At 37.0% G+C, this 26,254-nt stretch overlaps 1 protein-coding gene across 1 annotated transcript in view; it reads right to left on the bottom strand.

Annotated features, from left to right (window-relative positions):
* The window catches only part of adgrg2a (adhesion G protein-coupled receptor G2a), a 182,640-nt gene that overhangs the window by 43,152 nt on the left and 113,234 nt on the right, over positions 1–26,254 (bottom strand). Inside the window, exons 24-31 of the mRNA XM_051926903.1 lie at positions 25,563–25,627; positions 25,255–25,302; positions 16,475–16,536; positions 12,838–12,866; positions 12,488–12,515; positions 11,721–11,758; positions 6,374–6,468; positions 3,493–3,601 (exon numbers count right to left, since the gene is read on the bottom strand). Coding sequence (XP_051782863.1) covers positions 3,493–3,601; positions 6,374–6,468; positions 11,721–11,758; positions 12,488–12,515; positions 12,838–12,866; positions 16,475–16,536; positions 25,255–25,302; positions 25,563–25,627 — 474 coding nt within the window. The remainder of the gene's footprint in view (positions 1–3,492; positions 3,602–6,373; positions 6,469–11,720; positions 11,759–12,487; positions 12,516–12,837; positions 12,867–16,474; positions 16,537–25,254; positions 25,303–25,562; positions 25,628–26,254) is intronic.

Here is a 26,254-nt window from a genome sequence, read left to right as displayed (position 1 = left end):
TTTTCCTTGTGTTACATGCTACCTTATACCAACAGACAGGAATGTCTTAAGTGAAAAAAGTGAGATTTACCATTATTGTGATTGTCCTAAAGAACAACCACAAAAAGCCACATCTTTAACATCTGGCCAAGTAAGCACTGGCAACATGTTCAGAAAAAAACAAGAATAATTTGTAAAAGATTTTAAATTTACAATATTTAAATGGATTTTTACATTGCTTTACAATATGCCAACACTGGATCCTGAAATGGCTGGCATTTCACCTAGCATTTCACATTTCTGCCTTGCACCCAGATTTGCTGGTATATGTTCCAGCCTGTCATAATCCTGAATTGGATTAAGTGGGTCTGAAAATAAAATATTTTGTTATGTAACATGGGATCATTGTGGTCCGTGTAAAATCAAAGAGCATTCCACAAAAGAAAAATAAGTTTGTGTAAACTAAAGGCATTTTCAAAGGTAAAAAAGACATTATGGATTATTTTTAAAGTTTGGCAGAAAAGAAGAACTATTTTGGAAAGAATGTAATTGCATATTAAATACAAAACTTTTAGGTAATGATGTTTTTCCCACAAAATGAAACAAGAAACCATGCCATGTAAATGCTTATCCTTTGCCGTCACTAAAAGACCAATTATGTGTTCAACTGTTTAAGTTATCCATCCATCCATCCATCCATCCATTGTCTCCCGCTTATCCGAGGTCGGGTCGCAGGGGCAGCAGCTTGAGCAGAGATGCCCAGACTTCCCTCTCCCCGGCCACTTCTTCTAGCTCTTCCGGGAGAATCCCAAGGCGTTCCCAGGCCAGTCGAGAGACATAGTCCCTCCAGCGTGTCCTGGGTCTTCCCTGGGGCTTCCTCCCGGTTGGACGTGCCCGGAACACCTCACCAGGGAGGCGTCCAGGAGGCATCCTGATCAGATGCCCGAGCCACCTCATCTGACTCCTCTCGATGCGGAGGAGCAGCGGCTCTACTCTGAGCCCCTCCCGGATGACTGAGCTTCTCACCCTATCTTTAAGGGAAAGCCCAGACACCCTGCGGAGGAAACTCATTTCAGCCGCTTGTATTCGCGATCTCGTTCTTTCGGTCACTACCCATAGCTCATGACCATAGGTGAGGGTAGGAACATAGATCGACTGGTAAATTGAGCGCTTCGCCTTGCGGCTCAGCTCCTTTTTCACCATGACAGACCGATGCAGAGCCCGCATCACTGCAGATGCCGCACCGATCCGCCTGTCGATCTCACGCTCCATTCTTCCCTCACTCGTGAACAAGACCCCGAGATACTTGAACTCCTCCACTTGGGGCAGGATCTCGCTACCAACCCTGTTTAAGTTAGTAAAATGAAAAAATTACTAATACAGGATTCAAGATAGGTAAGCTAGTGCTAATCCTGAGTTATAAAGGGAGCAGTGGGCATTATGCATTTGGTTTCTTGGGATCATATAAGACCACCCTTTTGTTTGATAACTGGTGCAAATTGCAAAACAAAGTACAAGAAGGGCAAAAAAAAAAATGACAAAAACCCTAAAACATTATAATTCCAAATAAAAGAGTGCAAAGTACCCTTTAGTTTAATTTTCTTAATAGGATAATTCAGAATTACTGTATGTCCCAGACACTTTACTTTTAATTCTAGCCAGAAATTCATGGATTATGGTCTAAGTATGAGTGCAAGCCTGCAGGAGTAAGGGGTACATATAGCAAATGCAAACACAAAAACTGTCAATTGAATTCAGGTGTTTCTTGGACATGCATAAGATGAAAATGTTCTGCAGAAGCCTCAAAGCAAAGCTTCAGAGTACTGAAAATAACAGTAAGACAACATAATGAAAAATGAAATTAGTAAAGCTGCCAATTCTAATGCAAGGAAGTATAAAAGCTGAAGCATTCCCATACTTGCATCGGGCAAATGACAGGAACCAAGCAAGACAGAGCACTACTCTGCACAAAATTATAGGCACATGCAGACAAACTCAGTGTAATTCATAAAAAGCCAAATAAAGTGGCCTAACCAGCATGTTTTGGGATGTGGGAGGAACCCTGGAATATCCAAGTGAGACTCATGCAGAGAGGAAAATATGCAGACAGTGCCTACATGCAAATTGAAAACAATGATAAGATAACACACAACTTTATTTGTTGCTGGTAGAAATTTGGCTTTTTATAGAAGCTCGACAGACAGACAGACAGACAGACAGACAGACAGACAGACAGACAGATAGATAGATAGATAGATAGATAGATAGATAGATAGATAGATAGATAGATAGATAGATAGATAGATAGATAGATAGATACCTACCTGGCACCCTTCTGCTGAATAATTCAATGACGGAAAGTCCTCAGTGTTAGTGTGTCAGAGAGAGAATGTGAAGCATTGTTCATAATGTCACATAGTTTTATTTTAATTCTCTCCTTTGCTACTACCTCAGGGGGGCCAGAATGCATCCCATAATTGAGCCTGAGCCATAATTTGGTGGAGTGAAGTGATATTACTGGCCCAGTACACCACAGTGTAGAAAACTGAATTGACCATCACAAAGTTGTAGAAGATGTAAAGGATGTCACTTCCCGCATTAAAAGGAATGCAGTCTTCTAAGAAAAACAAGCCTGCTCCTCCCTTTCTTATATAGTTCTTCTGCGTTATGAGACTAGTCCTAAATGTCATTAATGTGGACTCCCAAATACTTGTAGGAGTGTGCCACCTCTACACATCCACTTTCTGAACAGTGACTGGGCAAAGAGGAATTTGTGTGGTGAAATTCAATAACCACTTCTTTGGTTTTACTCATGCTAAGTTGTAGACAATTTTTTTCTACACCAAGACACAAACTTCTCCACCTGACTCCTATACTCAGGCTCATCTTCATTATTGATACACACCGTAAATGCAGAAAATTCTAACAATTTCTGAAAATTACTTGACCTGGTGTTATAGGTGTACAGAAGAGTGAAGAGAAAAGGAGACAGGACTGTTTCTTGTGGTGCTCCAGTGTTGCTCACAACCGTATTAGAAACACAGTTCTTGAAACTCACAAACAGCAGTCTGTCTCACAGATAGTCTATTATCCAGGACACCAGAGGGTCATCCACCTGCATAGCTCTAAGTTTACCCTTTAACAAGGATGCCTGGATGGTAATGAAGGCACTGGAGAAATCAAAAAACATAATCCTCACAGTGCTACTAGCTTTATCCAGGTGAGAAAAATCCTTGTGGAGCAGATAGATAATTTCACCCTCCACTCCAGTCTTTGTCCGATAGGCAAACTATAGAGGGTCCAGGTAGTCTACCACAAGAGGACTCATATAGTCCAGGACTGATGCAGTGACAAAGTACCACTCCATAAATGCATTTACCATATAATTATTTAATATAATGTTTTAAAGTTTAATAAGATGAGCATGTAATTAGAAATGCAACTTGTCAATTGGTAAATAAAGTAAGATTTAGCTATCTACCTTACTTCAAACAGTCTCTTTTAAAAACTTACCATGCATTACCAGATACGTTCCTTGAACATATATTAGGACCATTAGAGCTTGAAGAAGACCATGTGTAGTTCAGGAGGCCTCGTGTATAAGTGTTAGGTATACATGTATCTTGGATAAAAAAGGAAAGAAAGATAATTAAAATTTAAATTCATATTCCTTGCATGAATATGAAAGCAGGGAAATGAAGAAATTCAAACTGGACCCAGAAAGCCAAACACTGCAGTCTTATTATTTTCAATGCGCTGAATCCTGATCGATGATTATTCTGCTCACTAAACTAAGCAAAAATATTTAGGACAACAAAGTACTTTATACATTCAATAAAGTACATCATACATTCAATGCACACACTCTTAAGAACACAGTTAACATGGCATGCTCTTAACATATTACAGTTTTAGCAAACCGTTAATATAAAATATCCATCCATTTGTCCATGTTCTGAATGTGCTTAGTCTACTATTCATCACTTACTAGGAACTAAAAGCAAAAGCCAACCCTTAATGGGATACCAGTTCATTGTTGGGCTCACTCACATATTTACAGCAATCTTTCACACAGAGTCAGTTCTGAATGACCAATCACTTAGACCTGCAGGTAAGTTAGCAAAAACTGGAGAATCCAGAAAGAACCTAAAATACACACAGTAAGCATATGAATTCCACACACCCAGTGGTCTGACTCAAGTCTCTGAAGCTGTGAGGCAGAAGCAAACGTCACTGCCTCCCTGTGTAGCTCAGAACTACAGAAAACTTCAGAAGTGGTCATCCACTTGAAGAAAAGCATGCTTGGGCCCAACCATTACTTGGATAGGAGACCATCTAGGAAAAAATTGAGTTGCTGCTAGAAGAGGTGTTGGTGAGGCCAGCAGGGGGTGCTTACCCTGTGGTCTGAATTTGGATCCCAATGTCCCAGTGCAGTGACAGGGACACTGTGCTGTAAACATGGTGCTATCCTTCGGATGAGATGTACAACCAAAGTCCTGACTCTCTGTGGTTATAAAAGTTCCCTGGGCATCCTTCATAAAGAGTAGGGTGTATCCTGATGTCCAAGCTAAATTGTTCTCCATGGTCTAGTCATTCTGGCCCCCTAATCATCCCCTGTCTCTAATTGACTATTTCTCTGACCACTTCACCAACTAATAACTCATGTAAGGTTAGTGTACTGGTCCAAAAATGACTGCCGTCACATCATCCAGGTGGATGTTACACATTAGTGGTGGTTGAAGAGGCTCCCCACTGACTAAAGTGCTTTGAATAATGAGAAAAGTGCTATATACTGTAAATGTAAAGAGTTATTATTATTATTTGTTGCAAATTCTATGAGCTTACATTAAGTAACATTTTACCACAGTACTACATTGTCATCTACCCAACACATATGCCAGCAAACCTCACAGAAATGTCTAGAAAAGATTTTGTGGTATCCACAGATTTCAGAGAATATTTCAGATTGAGAAGCCACTAAAATGTAACTAACATTCCTCACACCTACTGTATATATAAAGCCATTTAAGTGATATTATGGTGGAACTTATTAAAACAAAAGAAAAATAGCCCAGGCATGGAGACTTGTGTCGAAAGTTCACCAAGTTCATCCTCTGGTTTTAAGCCAAAACTAATGGATTAATCTAAGGGACTGTGTAGACTTAAGCTGACTTAAGCAGTGTGTAGATAACAAAAAGAACAAAGGGAATCCTCCATTGTGAGACCACCTAAAGTATAAGTTTTAGAAGAAATAAGTGGATAGGACTGGTGAGCTTTGTTGGGCTGAATGGCCTGTTCTCGTCTAGAGTGTTCTAATGTTCTAATTCATTGAGATCCTACTTATTGTAGGAGTAACTATAAGCTTAGCATTGTCCAAAGAAGATCTTCCTCTGCTCTGTGGCACTCATGGTTAAATCCACTTTTAAAGACAGGCTATTTGTCAGCATGAGGAACTCTGCCATGCTCAAGAATGTGATATTATCTGATGAAATCAATAAATGATGCTTTAAGACTGATGAGGCTGATAGCTAGAGGAAAGGAGACAGTGTTGAGTCATCCATGCCTTCTAATGTGAGGCCTATTTGCTAGCCAGTTAGTTGAAATACAGCAATAGCCTTAAAGCTAAGAAAGAAAAATGCTATGCAAACTGAATAATTGTATTATTTAAATTAAATTAATTTTAAAACCTGTCTCCATTCTAGTGTTTTGTGTACACTTGTTCTAAGTTTTCCTTTTCTGCCTTAGAACCAGTGAAGGAGAAAATATTTTTAAAGCTGGAAAATATCAGTAGTTAACCAGAATAAAATCCAAATAAACACATAAGGACAGTCAAAAACAAAATAAGATATAAATGTCAAAAAATCCAAACAAATTAAAAACAAGCCTACTAAGCAAAATACAGGTGAACTTTGGGGCAAAGACTGAAAACATGGGCATACCTAGACTAGAAAAAAGCAGTGAAACTATAAGCATGATGAACTTAGTGACCAAAGGAAGACTGAGAAAGCTGTAGTTAACAATCAAAATCAAATCAGATGACTGATTTGTAACTGCAGATCCAGGCAACTGAAGGGGAAGATGTGATGAGAGAAAAATTGCACAAAGGAAAAACAGCCAGAAACAAGATAATGTCAAATATGTGTCTATAGGAGTTTTCAAGGATATATTAAGGTAATTGCTGATGGAGACCACAAAGAAGCTGGCCATATAACTACATACTGCACATGGCAGGAAATCCATATTTCTCAATCTTCAAAAGAAAGCCTGCATGTATTTTCATTTCCTCACAGAATCAGATGTTCAGGTTTAATGCTTTATTCCAAAATGTTAACTACAATAATTCTGAACTTGCATCCTTCTATATACAAAAGAACACAAAACAACGTACACTTACCCACAAATGTCATACTTATAGATGTAATACTGATTGAACGAAATGTGTCATTTGTTTTTGTTGGGAGTACTACAACAGCTGTACAGTTAATCCCACTTTAAAAAAAAGCAAAAAATACATTTTAAAATTTAGTTAACAAGTAATAAAACATTGCAATATATTTTTACCTTGGTATAAAAACAGAAAATCAAGTTTCCAAAGCAGAATATACTGTATTTGTCTAGATAAATAACTATTAAATTGTAGTACACAATTAATTGACATTTAATAATATTCTGTAAAAAGTTACATTTCCCCCTGGGACAAATAAAGATCTATCTATCTATCTATCTATCTATCTATCTATCTATCTATCTATCTATCTATCTATCTATCTATCTATCTTTTTAGTCTTTTTTTATCTATCAGATTTTTTTTTCCGGTTGCTACTGATTTAGCACCACATATGATATACCGTTCAATTCAGCTTTCTGTCTTGGTATGCAAGATATCAATGTTTTTTGGGGTTCCCCCCCGTAGGATAGGACTTCTTCCATACCTTATTATTGACTATATCCATATAACGTTATACATCTATCCAGTGTTACTTTAAATGCATTTGACTGTTCTCTTGTATTTCTGTTGTGAGTGCTGCCCTGCATCAAGTAATTTACCAGAGACACAGCAGATTGGCAACAAGGATAGGATTGTGGAACAGAGTGAAAATGGGTAATCTTGTTATTGCAGCTGTGGAGTTTAAGGAGTCTGAGGAGAGTTTTTCTAACTTTGAAGAGAGGCTTAAAAACATGTTCGTGGCAAAGGCTATTGCTGAAGAAAGGAAAAAGGTGGTGTTCCTGAGTGTAATTAGGACAAAGAACATTGCACTACTAAAAGTTGTCATAGCCCCACGAACCACAAAAGAAAGGAGATTAGAATAGCTAAGCACCATGCTACAGGCACATTTTGAACCAAAGCAGAATATAGTGGCTGAAAGGTATGTTTTTTGCAGCAGAAAAAGCAAGGTATGGAGTGTTTGTCACAATATATATAGTGGCTTTAAAGGGATTGACAGAACATTGTCAGTTTGGAGCAACTTTAGGAGAACACTTGAGAGACTGGCTAATCTATGATTTGGCTGACAGAGAACTGCAAAGCCTGTTGCTAAAAGCTGTTTATGAAGGATATTTGCAAAAATTAAGAGTGCACCGCCAGCATGAAACAGTTTCAGCCGGTAAAGCCATTTAGTACTGGCAGCTTGGTTGCCGGAAAAAGAATGACAGACAAGTGCTTCCATTGTTTGGGGATTGACCAAATGCCTATTATGTCCCGGTTCATGAATTTTAAGTGTTTTTAAACACTTGTGAGTGAGTGTGGAAAGTGGGACATTTGGCTAGGGCTTGCAAAGCATGGCAGTTGGTGAACGACAGCCGTCATTTCCAAATCTTTGTGGGCAGAGTTCGGATGAATGAAGGCAGAGCAACTTCATTGCCTAAGCCTGACAGACTCTCTGAAGGAGGGGTCAGAGGATGTGATGGACTTCTGTGGGCTAAATAACATGGCGGTACTCCGTACAGACAGTGCGCCTAGGGCTAATTATCAATCGAATGCTTTTCCTGGGATGGCAGGAAACACAAATGTGGGAAGCTTAGTTTCTTCAAAGAGTACTCCCAGCACATTTCTTCTGAGGATGTGGCACATTACTGAATGCATTGAAAGTGGCATAAAGAACAGTTGCCTCTGGTGCAGGAACTGTTTGTGATGGACATTGAGTACGTAAAACCCTGTGACTTTCTGTTAAAAGTTAACGGTATAAGAATCAAGATGCAAATTGATACAGGTGCTGTCATGTCTGTAAATCTGGAGAAATTGTACTGTTCTAAGTTTATCAAATTTTCATTGTGTCCAACAGATGTTGTATTAAAAACTTATATATCAGGAAATCTAATTGTTTTGAGTAAGCTACTTGTAAATGTAGAAAATGAGGTTAACTTGGTTTATTTGCCCCTGCTGGTTGTAAAAGGGGCCGAAGGTGCTTTAATAGGGTGAAACTGGCTTCCTCATTTAAGGCTAAAAAGTTTTGGTATATTTCAGGTAACTCATCAAATCGAGGCATTGCAGCACAGATATAGTTGTGTTTTCAATGGAGAAATTGGGTATGTAAAAGGTGTCCAGGCCAAACTGTACATATCTGAAAAGGATATTCCAAACTTTTGTAAGTCAAGTCCTGTGCCCTTTGCAATTAGAGACACAGTGGATAAACAGTTGGACCTTTTAATACAACAAGCAGTACTGACCCCAGTATCATATGCCGAATGGGCAGCTCCTGTATCCCAAAGCCAGATGGGATTGAACATATTTGTGGGGACTATAAGGTCACTATTAACCTGTGGCTAGATGCAGATTCCTACCCTGCGGTCAATATTTGTTTGCAACACTTGCTAATGGTAAACAGTTTAGCAAAATTGAGTTATACACAGAAGGGACTGTTCCAGGTAAACAAATTACCCTATGAAGTAGCCAGCACACCTTCTATTTTCCAGTGCATAATAGACACAGTTTTACAAGGTTTGAACGGAGTGATCTGCTATTTGGATGACATTTTAGTTACCAGATGTGGCCAGGAGGAACACTTAGAGAATCTGGAAGCTTTGCTGAATAGACTATAGCAATATTGGTTTAAGATTAATTCAGAAATTACTCATTCCTTCAGAGTCATGTGAAGTAATTAGGGGACATAATTGACAGTGAAGGAACAAGGCATAGGAAAGAAAAAACTGAGGCAATTGAGAGGGCACCCACATCCTCAGAAATGAGGTCATTCCTAGCCCTAGTGAATTCCATCCATCCATTTTCCAACCCGCTGAATCCGAACACAGGGTCACGGGGGTCTGCTGGAGCCAATCCCAGCCAACACAGGGCACAAGGCAGGAAACAATCCTGGGCAGGGTGCCAACCCACCGCAGGACACACACAAACACACCAAGCACACACTAGGGCCAATGTAGAATCACCAATCCACCTAACCTGCATGTCTTTGGACTGTGGGAGGAAACCGGAGCCCCCGAAGGAAACCCACGCAGACACGGGGAGAACATGCAAACTCCACGCAGGGAGGACCCAGGAATCAAACCCAGGTCCCCAGATCTCCCAACTGCGAGGCAGCAGCGCTACCCACTGCGCCACCATGCCGCCCGCCCTAGTGAATTATTATATAAAATTTATTTCCAACCTTTCTACACTTATCAAACCTATGACAGAGATACTGCAGAAGGGACAAAATGGTGTGGTCAGATTGGGTGCATTCAGCTTTTGTGAAAACTTAACAGCAGCTTTGTTTGGAAATATTACTGGTTCATTTTGACTTCAGCAGGACCGTTTCCTTAGCTTGTGAACCATCACCCTATGGTGTGGCAGCTGTTGTTGCTCACAAGAACATAGATGGCACAGAAAGGCCCATTGTGTATTCTTTTCGGACACTCAGTAAGGCTGAGCAAATCTATCCGCAGATCAAAAAGATGGTTGTTAAAATTTCATGAATATGTATATGACAGAAAATTTGAGTTAGTCACTGATCATAAGTCCCTAGTCAAAATTTTAGGTTCAAAAACAGCAACTCTCACTTTAGTGGCTATGAGACTACAAAGATAGGCATTAATTTTGGCATCTTATCAATATAAGATTCAATTTAAAAAATCTGCTGAGCATGGGAATGCTGATGCACTGTCAAGATTGTTGTTAAAAGAGAGTGGTGCAATTCAATCTTAGAATAGAAAGTGTCTTTCTTAGTTGCTCTTCCAGTTTCAGCAGCCGATATTGTATACCATGCCTTGGTATCGAGTATGTCCATAAATGGTCATACATCTATCCAATGTTATTGCATCAAACTGTTCTTTTATATTAAGGCTCATGTTTGATGTAAAGTAGTTGTTAACTGGATTTGTCTCCAGACTCTCATTATTTTCTGTTGTGTGTGTTGTCATGCATCAAGTTACTTGCCTGAGACACAACTCCTCCTTTTTTTGTGCCTCCTGACACATAAAACCCTAATTTTTTGGCCATTTTTTGGACCATACATTGTGTTTACGAAAAAGAGAAAACCAATAGGTGCCTTCAGCAATGGAGTTAAAATTGCACGTTTCACATTAACTGACCCTAAGGGTTGTCCCCTTAATTGAATAAAAGAAGTCAAAATTACTCCTTTTCACAAAATTATGAAAAAATGGAGAAAAAGGAAAAAAAGGCATGCAGAATGTCATTTTATGCTATTTCGTGATTGCTGATCACGAATATGATATTTTTGATATTTGATTCTTTTCCAGTGATCCTAGCCCTCTAAGTTCCACTCCCAGAAGGTTAAAAATGACAAATTTAATACATAGGTGTGTGGGCCTGGGGTATCATTTTAGACTATTTCAAGATCAGTGATTATGAATATAATTTTATTTTTGATCTTTCACACGGAATCAAGCCCTCTATGCACCTCTACCAAAGGGTAAAATATAACAAATGTCTACTACAGGTCAGGTCAGGTTGGGGAGCATGTACAGGTACAGTGAATTGTCACACCCACCATGCATTAAAACACTTTGGGATCCCAGTTAGCAACTCCCAAGGCAGACATGAAGTTCAGTCCCACACTCCGGAAATGACCATCTATCTGTCGCAGCCAGGTGTTAAGTGGCCGTCCCCTTGGCCTGATCCTGCCATTCGGGTCCTCAACAATGAGGATCCTGTGAGCTAGATCACCCATGGGGAATTGTGCCACGTTGCTAAAGTGCTGTAACTGATACTCCCACACAATGCAGGTAATGTGCCTCATTCTGGACTCCATGAGCAACTGCTCATTCGACACAAAGTCAAGCCAGTGGTACCCAAGGATTCTGTGAAGAGACACAGTAGTGAAGGAGTCGAGTCTTCATCTCAGGTCACTGGATAGCGTCCATGACTTGCAGCCATATAGCAAAACAATATTACTACAATCAAGACTATTTAGACTTTCAACATTTAAATTGAAGTAAATATTTTAATATTTAAAATATTTGATGCAGCTGTTCTGGTTTATAGTACATCTAATTCATCAAGTAAATCATTACATTTCCTACGAATACCATGAATTAGGGCACCTTACACTAATTACAGACTTTTTATATTATAAGTAATACCTTTTTATGTCTTTTTAATATGCACACGAAAAACAAACAGAAGCAAAGAAATATTGACCAACACATCATTTATATGCATATATATGTCAAAGAAATAAAAAATCATGACTCTAATAATGCCAACGACGGACATTTTTAGCTGACAAATGGAATTTTTCAGTCAACTTACTTTGCTTTTATTTTTACTTTAGAAACAAAAAAATTACCTCTGATTATGGACTTGACATGTGAATGAATAAATGTTCTGAAATATTAGAAAAAAACAAATAGGTAAATAAAATGCCATTAAAATATCAAATAAAAACAATACAATTGCAAAAATAAACAAATAATCTAGTTAGGTATAGACAAATAATTTAATTCAATAGTATAGACTACAACTGTTTCACCAAAAGACAAATGTATTTTATACACGTGTGTACATGATATTAAACAAGCTGTCTGAAATCAATTTGCAACCTTTCAAAATTACCTGTCATTGTGTACAGAGCTCTTTTACTTTTGTTTAGTTTTGTAATTTTAATTTTACAGTTTGTTGGAAGTCATATTCATGCTGAATAATGTAGTAAACGGGGCAGTATAGTGATGCAATTATTAGTACTAGTGTCTCAATACACCTTGGTTCATTGCACAGCGTGGACACTGTCTGTGTGGTACTTCAGCATCTTGTTACGACTCAGGACGCGCAGGCTAAGTTAACTGGATGTTATAAATTGGCTTTGTGGGAGTGAGCGTAAGCATGAGTGTGGGTGAATGTGTTGTGAACGTGCCTGGCAACAGATAGACCCCCCTCTTCTGGAAATGTTCCTGTTGTGGACCCATGTTGGCTTCCATTAGCTTAAACAGGATCATGCCTGTTAAAAAATGCATATTTGTATGTTGTAAATGTATACTATGAGTTTAATACCAGTGCATTTTTAAAAAACAAAAGTAATTAAACTTTGAGATGATCACAGCAATGTATAGAAATTACCTGTGAAATGTTTTGACTTGTCACATTCCTAGAATAAAAATGTTTAAACAGTTACAAAATGAAACTGTAAGTAAAGCTCTTAAACTAGTAGAAACAATAGAAATGATGATTTAAAAAGTTTTTTTAATATTCCTCCTACATATACTGCTACTGTAATTAGAACTTAAAAGGGAACACTTTCCTTCAAAATACATTCCATTTTCTTTCAAAAATAAATGTAAACTGAATGTTTCTGATTTTATTTTATGAAATTGAATAATTACATATACTATAAAAATTTTGCTTTCCATATTACTGTATCATTAATTAGATTTAAAAAAAACAAACTATAAATTGAAAGTGATAAATACCCATTAATTGTAGATAGAGTGTCACTCAGCTGTTAAAACAAAAGCCAATAAATAAGGAACCATTAAGACCTTGCTATAAATTGAATTTTAAGGATGATTTAAAAATCATTATAATGGTTTAAAGACAAAAATTACTTCTGGTATAAGACTTTGTTAATTATTGTATTGAACAAAAGCAAGAGCAAAAACACATTTTTCAAAAAAAGAACACTAAACTAAAGCACACATACCCCCAGTTTCTTAACAGTTTAATTCAGAGTCAAGCGGCATAAAAACAAATCTCATCAATAACATTGTCATTTTGATTGAAGCACTAAACACACTTCAAATGAGCTACTTTAGTTTTGCAACCCATCCAAGTAAGCATCTGTTTCTTTACTGCCCAAAATTTCATTTTTTTTATTATTATGATGATGATGATGAGGTGATGTACCTACATTTGAAAGAATTAGAACAGTAAGTTCTGGATCAGTTTTATACAAAATTCTCAGGGAGGATGCTTGATGAATCCATCTTTATAGATACAGCCAAATAGGTGGTCTCCGTATAGACTCAGAGGGGTTTCATGGGACAAGTAGTCCTAATACATGTTACAGATTATAAAGGAATTGCTGTACATTGTCAGGCAAATGAATGTATGCTAGGGAATTTAATGTATATCTAGGCAGAAACAGGGAAAGATGCCCAACATGTGGTAAGCAATGAAGAAATGAGGAGTTCACTATGAATGCTTAATGACTCAAAATGTACAAATGAGAAAAGATCATTTGCTTCTTCAGCCTTCTTTGGTTGGCTAGTAGTTGAACTACACGAAACAGACCCTGTGTGAGAAAGTTTGGGTGTGCATGTGAGCATGCCTTGCAAAAAGACCTTTCTGAATTGTTTTGCTTTTTATTTGAAGAAAATAACATTGCATACAATCTGGTGGAGCTTATACAATAATAGTCAAACTAGAAAAAAGAGGAAATGAAAAAATAACATCAGAAAGTTAAAATAAGAAAGCAGGATCAAAAAGAGACAAAACCTAACAAAACAGAATTAAGCTCCCACCTGAGAGAAACAGAGCAGAGTCAACAGCATAGGCAAAAATAGTAGAAAAAATGGAAAAAGAAGAAAGAGTGCTTATTCTAATTTTTATTAATTAAATCTTGCTATTTTTTTAAAAAGTTTTGACCAGATCATCTAAGTGAGAATTTGATTTTTTCCAATTTCAAATAGTATAGAACATCAATTACCCACTGACTTATAAAAGGTGGGTTGGGATTCTTCCAGTTAAGCAAAATAAGTCTGTGTGTTAGTAGTGTAGTAAAAGCAATCACAATCAATTTGTCCATCTCCACTTTAAGCCCATCTGGGAGTCCACCAAACACAACTGTTAATGGATTAGGAGTGATTGTGACACCAAGGATGTTTGATAGGCATTCAAAAATTTTTGTCAAAAAGTATGTTAATTTGGTGCACCTCCAAAACATTTGTCCAAGTGTGGCTGGACCTCGATTGCAAAATTCACAGATTGGGTCTTGCTCTAGATACATTTTGGACAATGTTAAACAAGATAAATATGATCGATGAAAGAGTTTAAGTTGAATTATTGAATGTTTTTCACATATAGAGCTAGAGTATATTCTGTGCATGGCTGTTTTCTGTGCATGGCTGTTTTCTGAGGTGTTAATTTAGATGGATTTACTGGGGCACAAAGCAGGGCATATAAAGAAGTATATCTTGCCTGAAGAAGGGGCCTGAGTTGCCTCGAAAGCTTGCATATTGTAATCTTTTTAGTTAGCCAATAAAAGGTGTCATTTTGCTTGACTTCTCACTACATTCATAATGGCTAACACGGTACAACACCCTAGTACTATAGAATTGCAATTATATAGATTTCATTTGACTCCTCCTCAAGAGAAAACAAAATCAGAACAAAGCAGAACTCTATATGATTTATCACTCTAGGCATTACTTGCTGAATGAAGAAGGGAACATTCCCCACTTTGATAACTGGGAATATCCCTTGATTGTGTGGTTGCCTTATAGGAACTTAATCCATTAAAACAGGTTTACCACACACTGCTGAAATAGGGGAATGGCAGAAGCTACTTCAGTACACGTAAAGAAATTTCCTAATAAAGGCACTCAGCATATGAGGGCAATAGGTCCACTGTGGTCTTATTTCTGAACTTCTTAGTATCCGCTAGTGAACATAAAAGAGTTTGCACAAGTTCCCAAAGGTGTACATTTGATACATAGAAAGATTATATAGTACTGTAAATTTAAAGAATTTATTTTCTCAGTTTTTGCTAAAAATGATCCACATTGCTGTCATGATTTGGGGATTTTTGGAAATGCCGAATCAGATTCTAAGGTCAGTATTTTTGTATAGAGTCATTCTGACAATGTTTTATACTTTATCATTATTTTCAAAACATTACTACTTTTTGTTGTCTTGTTTCCAATTGCAGGCACTTTATGTGTATTTTTCAATTGCATATTATTTTCAAGAATCGTAATAAATAATAAAATAATTTAAAAATATCCAAAAATGAAGAAATGTAATCAGGACATTCTCAATCTTTCAATTTTTGAAATAAATTACAAAAACAGCCATAGTAATGCATAAATAATATTATAACAGCACAGATCAAGATATTTTCTAAAGCGAACCATGGCATACTCTAATCCATGTGTCTCAAACCAATAACTGACTAATGACTAACACTGAAAAATATGATTCAGTATTTATGTTATGGTTGCCCATAACTCTAGGTTGAAAAACACAGATTTACAAAATGAATGCATGTTAAATGCATCTAATAAATGCATAACAATCCTGTGCAGAGGTGAGTGCACTCACCAAACTGTAGGTCTTGTGAAGCCATTGTTTAGAAGTCAGTAGTTTGTGAGCAGAGCATAATGTGGCCCACTCTCTGTCTTCCCTTTTGGGGGATGCTATGAAGAACATCTGGGAGTCTTTTTCAGTCTCTGTTTCATTTGAATTAACACACTCCCTCTGGTTTAAGCCAGGGGCTCTGCAGTAGTACTAATAAGCAAAACGGGGCTAATGCTGTACAGACTGGGATAGGCTCTTATAGGTAGGTTCATCTTTTCTTGTAAACATGAAATAAGTTAATTGTTACACAATAATGCAGCTTGAACTTGAATATCAATTTTATCGCCAGGTAACATAGTAGCTAGGAATTTTTTCTTGGTGTTACATCCATACACATAACAAGGTACACAGAATTAAACAACACAATTTACAGTACATGACACCATCACACCATTATATACAATACAGTAAAGTAGAATTGCATTCCCACACGATAATATTAAGATAAGTCCTATATAAAGTGAACAAAATTTATTATTGAATCAATCAAGGGGAATATAAATCAGAAAGACACAGATGAATCAGAGATTGTGTTTAACCAGAGTTACTCTCTATTTCTTATAATACTCTATTATAATTTTACTTGTAAATTTCTTTAGGTTAGATATAAGTGTTTTTAGAAAAAAAAAAATCCTTTTACTCAGCCACTGCAAATGTATTGCATTCTAAAAATGTTGTTTAACTTGCTTACAAGTCTGTTCCAATATTCTACCAAAAACATGTATGTTCAATAAGTTACAAATCCTGACTTACCTCTTTTAAGATCGCCTCGTCACTAGCATTAGGTTTTGCAGTTAGACTTAAGAAGGCTAAAGCTGTAAAAAGCAGAAATACACACAACTTAAGCATATTCACTGAGTAAGTAAACAACTAAGTCATAAACCAGCACATGAAACTGAAACTGATTAAATGGTATCTATTTTAAATTTTGTGATAGGATTATGACTCACCAAATATTGTATACTTGTATTGTTTAATCAGACAGCTTTGAGATAATATAATGTAGAATCATTTAAAGCTTATCTATTTTGTCCTGGCTAAGTAATTTCAACTTTCCCAGAAGTTTGCAGACACCTGACTGTCAAACCTATATGAGCTTCCTGGACATCCCATTCCAAAAGCTTCCAACTGTTCTAGGAAGGATTTCCACAAGATTCTAGAGTGTGTCTTTTGCACGCCAGTTGAGTTTCTCCACACCAGACTCATCAAACCATATCTTCATGGACCTGGTTTTGTGTGCAGAGGCACAGTCATGCTGGAATAGAAAAGGGCCTTCTCCAAACTGTTGCAACAAAGTTTAAACAGCACAATTATCTGAAATATCTTTGTAAGTTGTAGCTTTAACAGTACCCCATGCTGGAACCTAGCTCAAACCCTGAAATACAGCCCCTGGCCATTATCGCTCCTCCACCAAAATGTAAAGTAGGCTCTATGCAGTTCGGAGGGTAGCATTCTCCTGGCATCTACCAAACCCTAATTTGTCCATCAGACTGCCAGATAGTGAAGTTTGATTCCTCACTCCAGGGAAGTACAGAGTCCAAGGTTAGCATGCTTTTCATTACTCTGGTCGAACCTCTGCATTACACATAATGATGTGTGTGCAGCTTGTGTGCAAATTTGTGTGCCTCCTTGACCATGGAAACCCATTTAATTAAGCTCCTGACACACAGTTATGGTGCTGATGTTGATTCCAGAGGCAGTTTAGAACTCTCGCTGTAGGTGATACTACAGAGGATAGGTGATTTTTACACACCATGCATTTCACCTCTCAGTGGCTTCGCCATTTGATTTTGCATGGGCTACCACTTTATACCTGAGCTGTTGTTGCTCCTCAGCACTTCCCCTTCACAATAATAGCACACACAGTTGACCAAGATAGATCCAGCAGAGCAGAAATTTCACATATTGACCATTTTCTTCTACTTTTTAATATAGAAATAATGATAGAAAACACTCATGAGAAGCATATTGTTAAAAAACGCTTCTTTGACTCATCAGCAACTTTAAAACTTACAAACATTCTAACCAATCAGTCCGTTTATAGTGCCAACTATAATAGCGAGGAGAATGTAAATAGTAAGGTGGAAAGATTTAATACTAAAGTGAGGGCTGCTGTTGACATAGTTGCACCTGAAAAGACAGTTAAAAAATCTTCTAGCATTGTTATACCTTGGAAGACCCAAAGAGTGTCTGATTTAAAGAGAACATGCCGTAGAGCTGAGCGTAAATGGAGGAAGACTAAACTAACTATTGACTATGAGATATTAAAAGTTAAAATAACAGAATACAATAACACAGTCCGTCTTGAGAGGCGCTGCTATTTCTCTAAGATTATAAATAACAATGCTAGTAATTCCAGAGTCTTATTTTCGACAATTGATCATCTGTTAAACCCAGGTAACTCAAAGGAATGCCTCCTAAGTACTTCCAGTAAAACCTGTGAGGCTATCGCTGTATTTTTCAATCAAAAAATTAATGATATTAGAAATAACATAGTATATCTCCCCAACACTAAGGATCCCCCGAAACCCCAGTACTCCATAATAAATAAATTAGAGTCTTTCACTAGGATAGATTTACCTGATTTACATAAAATAATTTCTCAAATGAAACCATCCACCTGTGCCCTTGACCCAATACCAACAAATTTTTTCAAAGAAGTATCGGGTGTGCTTATTGATAATGTTCTTGACATTGTAAATTCGTCATTAGATACGGGGGTCTTCCCAGACTGTCTTAAGACTGCGGTAGTTAAACCCCTACTTAAGAGAAATAATCTCGACCCCTCTGCTCTTGAAAATTATAGACCCATCTCTAACCTGCCTTTCTTAAGTAAAATTCTAGAGAAGGCAGTCATTATGCAGTTAAATGAGCACCTCAATAAACATGCTATTCTTGATAAATTTCAGTCAGGTTTTAGAACAAATCACAGCACAGAAACTGCACTCGTTAAAGTAGTAAATGACTTGCGGGTAAATGCAGACAGAGGCCATTTATCTGTTCTCATCCTCTTAGATTTGAGTGCCGCATTTGACACTATTGATCATAATATTCTTAAGAATCGCCTTAGTCAATGGGTGGGCCTCTCTGGCAGTGTCTTAAACTGGTTTGAATCCTACCTGGCAGGGAGAAAATTCTTTGTTAGTTGTGGTAATTATAACTCAAAGACACATGATATTCTATATGGTGTTCCACAAGGCTCTATCCTGGGTCCGCTGCTCTTCTCAATCTACATGCTTCCATTAGGTCAGATTATCTCGGGACATAACGTGAGCTACCACAGCTATGCTGATGACACACAGCTGTATTTATCAATAGCACCTGATGACCCCAAATCTCTTGATTCGCTAACACAATGTCTAACCTGTATCTCAGAATGGATGAATAGTAACTTTCTCAAATTAAATAAAGAAAAAACCGAAATCTTAGTGATTGGCAATAATGGATACAATGAGGCTATTAGAAATAAACTGGATGCATTAGGATTAAAAGTCAAATCGGAGGTAAAAAGCTTAGGGGTAACCGTTGATTGTAATCTGAATTTTAAATCGCATATTAATAAAATCACTAGGACAGCATTTTTTCACCTAAGGAACATAGCAAAAGTTAGACCTCTTATATCATCGAAAGATGCAGAGAAATTAGTTCATGCGTTTGTCTTTAGTCGGCTAGATTACTGTAATGCACTCCTCTCAGGACTACCCAAAAAAGACATCAATCGTTTGCAGTTAGTGCAGAATGCAGCTGCTAGAATCCTTACCAGGAAAAGAAAATCCGAACACATTTCTCCAGTTTTGATGTCACTACACTGGTTACCTGTGTCATTCAGAATTGACTTTAAAATTCTGCTTATGGTTTATAAAGCTTTAAATAATCTCGCCCCGTCTTATATATCGGAATGTCTGACACCTTATATTCCAAATCGCAACCTCAGATCCTCAACTGAGTGTCTCCTTAGAATTCCTTTAAAAAACTACTGAAAACACATTACTTTAACATGGCCTTCTCATAACTTCACTGTAATTTAATCCTGACACTCTGTATATCCAATTCATTATAATAACTATTCATTCAAAATTTGTACTAACCCCTACTCTCTCTTCTGTTTCCTTTTCCGGTGTCCTATTGGTGGTGGCTTGTGCCACCACCATCTACCCAAAGCACCATGATGTTCCAACAATGATGGATGGATTAAAAGCCAGAAGTCTGTATAACCATCAGCATCAAGTGACTCCGTGCGAACAATAACTACAAAGAGGACTATTTCATTTATGTTAGGTAGAATGCCCAAAGGGGACTGGGCGGTCTCGTGGCCTGGAACCCCTACAGATTTTATTTTTTTCTCCAGCCTTCTGGAGTTTTTTTTTGTTTTTTCTGTCCACCCTGGCCATCGGACCTTACTCCTTTTTATGTTAACTAAGGTTGTCTTATTTTAATTTCTTATTTGTCTTTTATTCTTCTTTTCTTCATTATGTAAAGCACTTTGAGCTACTTTTTGTATGAAAATGTGCTATATAAATAAATGTTGTTGTTGTTGTTGTTGTTGTGTGGCAAAGGTGGTATCCTATGACAATGCTGCATTTAAAGTCATTGAGTTCTTCAGTATGACCCATTCTACTGCCAATGTTTGTTAATGGAGATTGCGTGTCTATGTGCTTGATTTTGTGTACCTGTTAACAAAGGGTGTGGCTGAAACACCTGAACTCAGTAACTTGGAGGGAAGTCATACTTTTAGCCATATGGTGTAACTCTTCATGAGGTTTGTTAGGGACATTATTTTTAGTAAGTAATTCAATTTAATTTAACAACAGAGGGGCACCATTAGTGAGGCTGCTACAACAAAATAATATATTGCAGAAAACAAATCAGCAAACACTACATTTGTATTGTTTGGATGTTTGTAGCCAAAGTAATGTTTAACAGTATAACAACGAAAATGTGGTGAACATACAGAAAGCACACACAGCAAATGGGATGCCTTCTCCAGGTACTACTAATAATTACATTTAAGGTCAGTCCACTTCAGTGCCTAATTGTGGAGTAGTACACGGGCATCACTTAACAGCAATCGCAAGCTCTGGTCACTTATGTATGAGGTGCCTTGAAAATTTAAGAACAAAGGAGGTTTTACAGAAATTCTGAAAAAATAGATTAATCTTCAATTAACAAGTCTAATTTCATAAATGCTGCCTTAGAGTTGGGACAGGCATAAAAAAAGGAAAGAGAGATTTGATAAATTAGAGCATCAGGAGTTCATGTCATCTGAAAATGTAATTAATTTGACTTTGTCCATTAAATATTATTTAGAGTTTAACTCATTAATGATTCTTCTATAAAGTAATGCAATCATAAACATCACAACAGCAAATGTCAAAAACAAAAGTGATTTTCTGACAAACCTCAAAGAAAAGTGTGTTGCTACATATGCATTTTAAAGAGTCTGTGTAAATGAAAATATTCTGAATAGTCTTGGTATTCAATAATTCATGTGGCACTGATGAAACAATGTTTGAATTTTTATTTTTAATATTTTAAGTTTTGACTTTTCAATGAAGAGAAAATGTGAATAAATTTAGTATGTGCACCTGGTAAGATAAATTAGGGTGACAATAATATGATTGTTTTAAAATCCTGTGCTAAAATCCCCCTAACCCACTAAAATTCTCCCATTTTTTGTTATTTTGTTATGAAAATATCCCCTGAAAACCCACACCATTATGCTACAATAGTAGAAGTGTGAGCCTTTAACTACAGGGTGTTAAAGCTGTGGAACATTTTGCCTGCTTGTTTTGAACCTTTAAATCCAGGCAGAAGGCCCAGTGTTTTAATCTGCTGTATGCTGATTAGAGCTGGTTATTAGCTACGTTTATTGCATTTCTGTTTGTTAACCATTTGGAAAAATACAGCATATATGTATTACAATAACTAACTCTAACCTGTTTGCTTCTTGTGGCACTTGAATCTACTCCTATCCTAAAAGCTGTTTTCCTGTCTTTGGGAAAGTCACCAGAGATACTTGGAGCATTACAATCCAAGGATGAAAGGATTTTCACCAAATTAGATTATCCATGAATGAAGTGTATACTGTAGAATGCCCAAGAGGAGGTGGACATCCATATACTGTAGCCTAAGGCTGTTTTGAAGTATGACAGTGTCTGACATCGTTTATGACTTTGAATTACGACCACCTATGGACTCCCAGTTGTTTATTTTCTCCAGAATTCCTGCTGACTATGGATTTTTCTTTCTCTTTCTGCCCTCCATTGTCGGGTCATTTGTCAACAACAATTTTACTGGACACATATTGTTAGGATGATTTCATGCCAAATGGTTTGAAATTGCTTTATTTTATTGTGAGTTAAATTAGTTTGTATTTTTATGTCTGTGTAAAGTTTTTATATTTATTTTACCTGTAAATATGTTACAGCACTCTGACTCTGCAGTCAATAATGAACTCTATAAAAAAAATTGAATTGGGTCAGATATCCTTTCTTGACACTTTCCAGATTCAGAAAAACTCATTCCCTGTGTGTTCTTTTCTAGAAAATTATTTGTGAATTTTGTGAAATTATGATGTGGGAAATAGAGACCAAGATCATTTTTGGCTATAAAATTCACATTGAGGACTTGGGAGATTACCCCTTTGTGATATTTATGGATCATACTAAATTTTAACGTGTCTTATTTGTTCTTCAAGCATGTTGACCACTTTTTTAGTAGATACAATTTCATTCTAAGGGACATGAAGGAAACAATCATAAACTGACATGGATATTTACATGTACTATATATCCATTCTTTTATTTGATGAGGGAAAAAAAATCAGATGAAACACTTCCTGTAATACAAGAATATATCTCTTCCAGGCCACCATGACTTAAAAGTGCAACAATGCAATAAGAAATTATCATTCAGACCAAAGCACTCAGAGACACAACATGTTACTGAGAACTCTAGTAATATAATGGCTTTTTGCATTTAACAACACAACAATTTAACAAGATCCCCAGACGGGAACTCCAATCTTTTTACATCTTGATTTACATAGGAGACAACCAAACTCCAAACACTAATTGACACTGACTTAATAATTCTCAGACAAGGTCAAATAATTGCAGGCTCAATTAGGAAACCAGTAAACCATGCCATGGAATCACAGAAAGATGTTGGGGTAGACCATGACAGGACCAGCAGTTTAGGATAGCAAAGGTACTAGTGCTCTTCACAATAAAGAAGACACAGGGGTGCATCTACTTGTATTTACCTACTTGTGGTGGGCCTACAGACACTGCACAGTGGTGTGTTCAAACATTCTGGCACGATTCCTGACCAGAGAGGCATTACAAGCTTTGATGTAGTAAAAATGGAGGTACTAGTTAATTAAGATAATACCTAACCAGCATGCATAAAATACTGTGAATAGAAATATTATCTGACCCAGCTTGTCCAGAAACAGGCCTTCAGTTTGTGGCCAAGATGTCTAAGTTGCTGATGCCGTCGGAAAATGTGTGTGAACAAGGAGCTAAACTCATAACTGGGGTTTACTAAGAGCATGCTCTCCACAGGCTGTATCTCACACTCAAGCAACAGAAAAAATATTATGAGAAAAGTGTGCAAAGAAATACACTTCTACTGACTCGATTTCAAGATCATGTTCTGCATTGGTGACGTTTTTAAAACATGTCACACAAACAATGTGTACTAAATCTGCATCAGTACAGCAGTGAACACTAGACATAACTTTCCTACTGTATTGAAGACATCGTTTTGATATTTGCATATTTGTGTTACACATAATAATTTCTTGCTCAAAAAAAAACATTTTTGACTTGCTTTTTTGAGGGTAAACATAACCCTAAGGGGGTTAATAGCACACTAAGACATAATAACAATCCTTTCCCTTACCTCAAGAACTACTCTATATAGACAAAAGTATTGGAACGCCTGACCATTTAACCAATATGGAAATACATAGACTTTAATATGAAGTTAGTCCCCTCTTTGATGGAACAGTGGAACAGCTTCCACTCTTCTTGGAAGGCTTTCCACAAGCTTTTGGAGTGTTTCTGTTGGAATTTGTGCCCATTAATTCTGAAGGGCATTTATAAGGTCAGGCACTGATTTTGGACAAGAAGACCTGGCTCGCAATCTCCATTCCAGTTCATCGCTAAGGTGTTTGATGGGTTTGAGGTCAGGGCTCTGTGCGGGACAGTCAAGTTCTTCCACACCAAACTCATCCAACCATGTCTTTGGTATGCTGAAGCATTAAGATCGTCTTTCACTGGAAGTAAGGGGCCTAGCCCAAACCCTGAAAAACAGCCACACATAATTATCCATCCTCCACCAAACTTCACAGGTGGCACAATGCAGTCAGGCAGGTAATGTTCTCCTGGCATCAGCCAAACCCAGACTCGCCCATCTAACTGCCAAACAGAGAAGTGTGATTCTCTACTCCATAGAACACGTTTCCACCACTCCATCCGATGCTTGCCATTGGACTTGGTGATGTGAGGCTTGCATACAGCTACTCACCCATGGAAACCCATTCCATGAAGCTCCTGCCACACAGTTATTGAACTAACATTAATGCCAGTGGAAGTTTGGAACTCTTCAGTAATGGAATCAGTAGTGTTGGCAACTTTTATGCATCTTGTACCTTAGCAGCCATTGACCCGCTCTGTGACTTTACGTGGTCTTCCACTTCGTGGCTGAGTTGCTGTTATTTCTAAATGCTTCCACTTTCCAGTAGTACCACGTACAGTTGACCATGGAATATCCAGCAGGGATGAAATTTCATGAACCTTCTTGCAAAGGTGGCATTCTATCATGGTACCATGCTTGAAGTCACTGAGCTCTTCGGAAACATCCATTCTGCTTCACAAATGTTTACAAATGGATACTGCATAGCTAGGAGCTTCTAGGAGGGTCTATTGTAGGTACGGAGCTGGACAGCTTGACATCCATGGCAGAACGACGGGCACTGAGCTGGCTCCTGTCAATCATTGAGAATCCACTGCATCCACTGAACAGTGTCATCTCCAGACAGAGGAGCAGCTTCAGCGACAGACTGCTGTCACTTTCCTGCTCCAATGACAGACTGTGGAGATCGTTCCTCCCCACACACTATGCGACTCTTCAATTCCACCCGGGGGGGTAAATGTTAACATTTTTCAAAGTTATTGCCTGTCTGTATACCTGCATTGTTTATCACTCTTTAATTTAATATTTTCTTTATCAGTATGCTGCTGCTGGAGTATGTTAATTTCCCCTTGGGATTAATAAAGTATCTATCTATCTATCTATCTATCTATCTATCTATCTATCTATCTATCTATCTATCTATCTATCTATCTATCTATCTATCTATCTATCTATCTATCTATCTATCTATCTATCTATCTACCAGCTATTGCAATTAATAATATTCAGCATCTGAAATTCTAAATCACACTAACAATATAGTCCAATTGACTTATTACATACAGTACATAACATCATTTAGACATTGTTAAAAAAGCAAATGGCACACTCACATTTATAGTAACAAACTGAAGGACAGTTACCACATGGTGTCTGGTTTCCTGAAACGTAAGTTTATAATATTACTAATGCAGGTTGTGAAAAACAGAAAAGCTAGTAGATCAGTTAAAATCTGAATTCAACTAGAAAAGCTATATTTCTTAAAAATATATAAAAGGTAAGTCTGTAAACAGCTCTCCTTATATACAATAATTATGTAATTTTGACAACCTGTTTATTATAACAGATATTCGTATTTTACATACTAGTGAATGAAATCACAGCTGTTTACACATGCATTAAAATCAGTTTTCATAAATACCTGTGGTTGCTATGTAACAATCTTGAATATTAGCTGTAGTGAGAGAAGCTGATGCATTGTTTTGACTAAACAAAAACAAAGGTTAAAATAAATGAGCAATGAATCCATTTTAATAGACTTACTGTTCACAATAACAGATTTTATTTTCACCCAATGGATTACTGAAGCATTGGAGCTCTGCACTAACTTTCTATTAATTTGTAGTTTGTGCATTTTCAACATTTTTGTATTAAACATCTGTCAATTCATAAAATAATAATAATAATAATAATAATAATAATAATAACAACAACAACAACAACAACAACAACAATAATAATAATAATAATAATGTAAGGGCCAAATCCTTTAAGTTAATGTTTATGGCAAATAATCTTTAGTCTGTTCAGTCTGAACTTGAATATAATGTGGCTTAACATAGATAATGGAAGATTCAGTTTAACCCCCTATGAGTTATAGAAAATGGAATGTTCATAATCTTAACTCTGTGTGACAGTATAATAGTCCATAGATTAAAGTTAGACAGCTTGAAAGAAACTTGAATGGTCAGATAGCATTAAGGGAATATCGTTTGCTGACCGTCTACTGCATACAACAATACATAGAAACCTTATGAAATGTAAACTAGATATTTAAGCAGAAATTCATAAGTGATAACTGGAATTTATTATTACTTCATATTGACTTCTCTG

This window comes from Erpetoichthys calabaricus, chromosome 4, assembly GCF_900747795.2.
Source record: "Erpetoichthys calabaricus chromosome 4, fErpCal1.3, whole genome shotgun sequence".
Lineage (NCBI taxonomy): Eukaryota > Metazoa > Chordata > Cladistia > Polypteriformes > Polypteridae > Erpetoichthys > Erpetoichthys calabaricus.
Note: the sequence above shows the minus strand (reverse complement) of the source record. Positions and strands in the feature narration are given on the sequence as shown.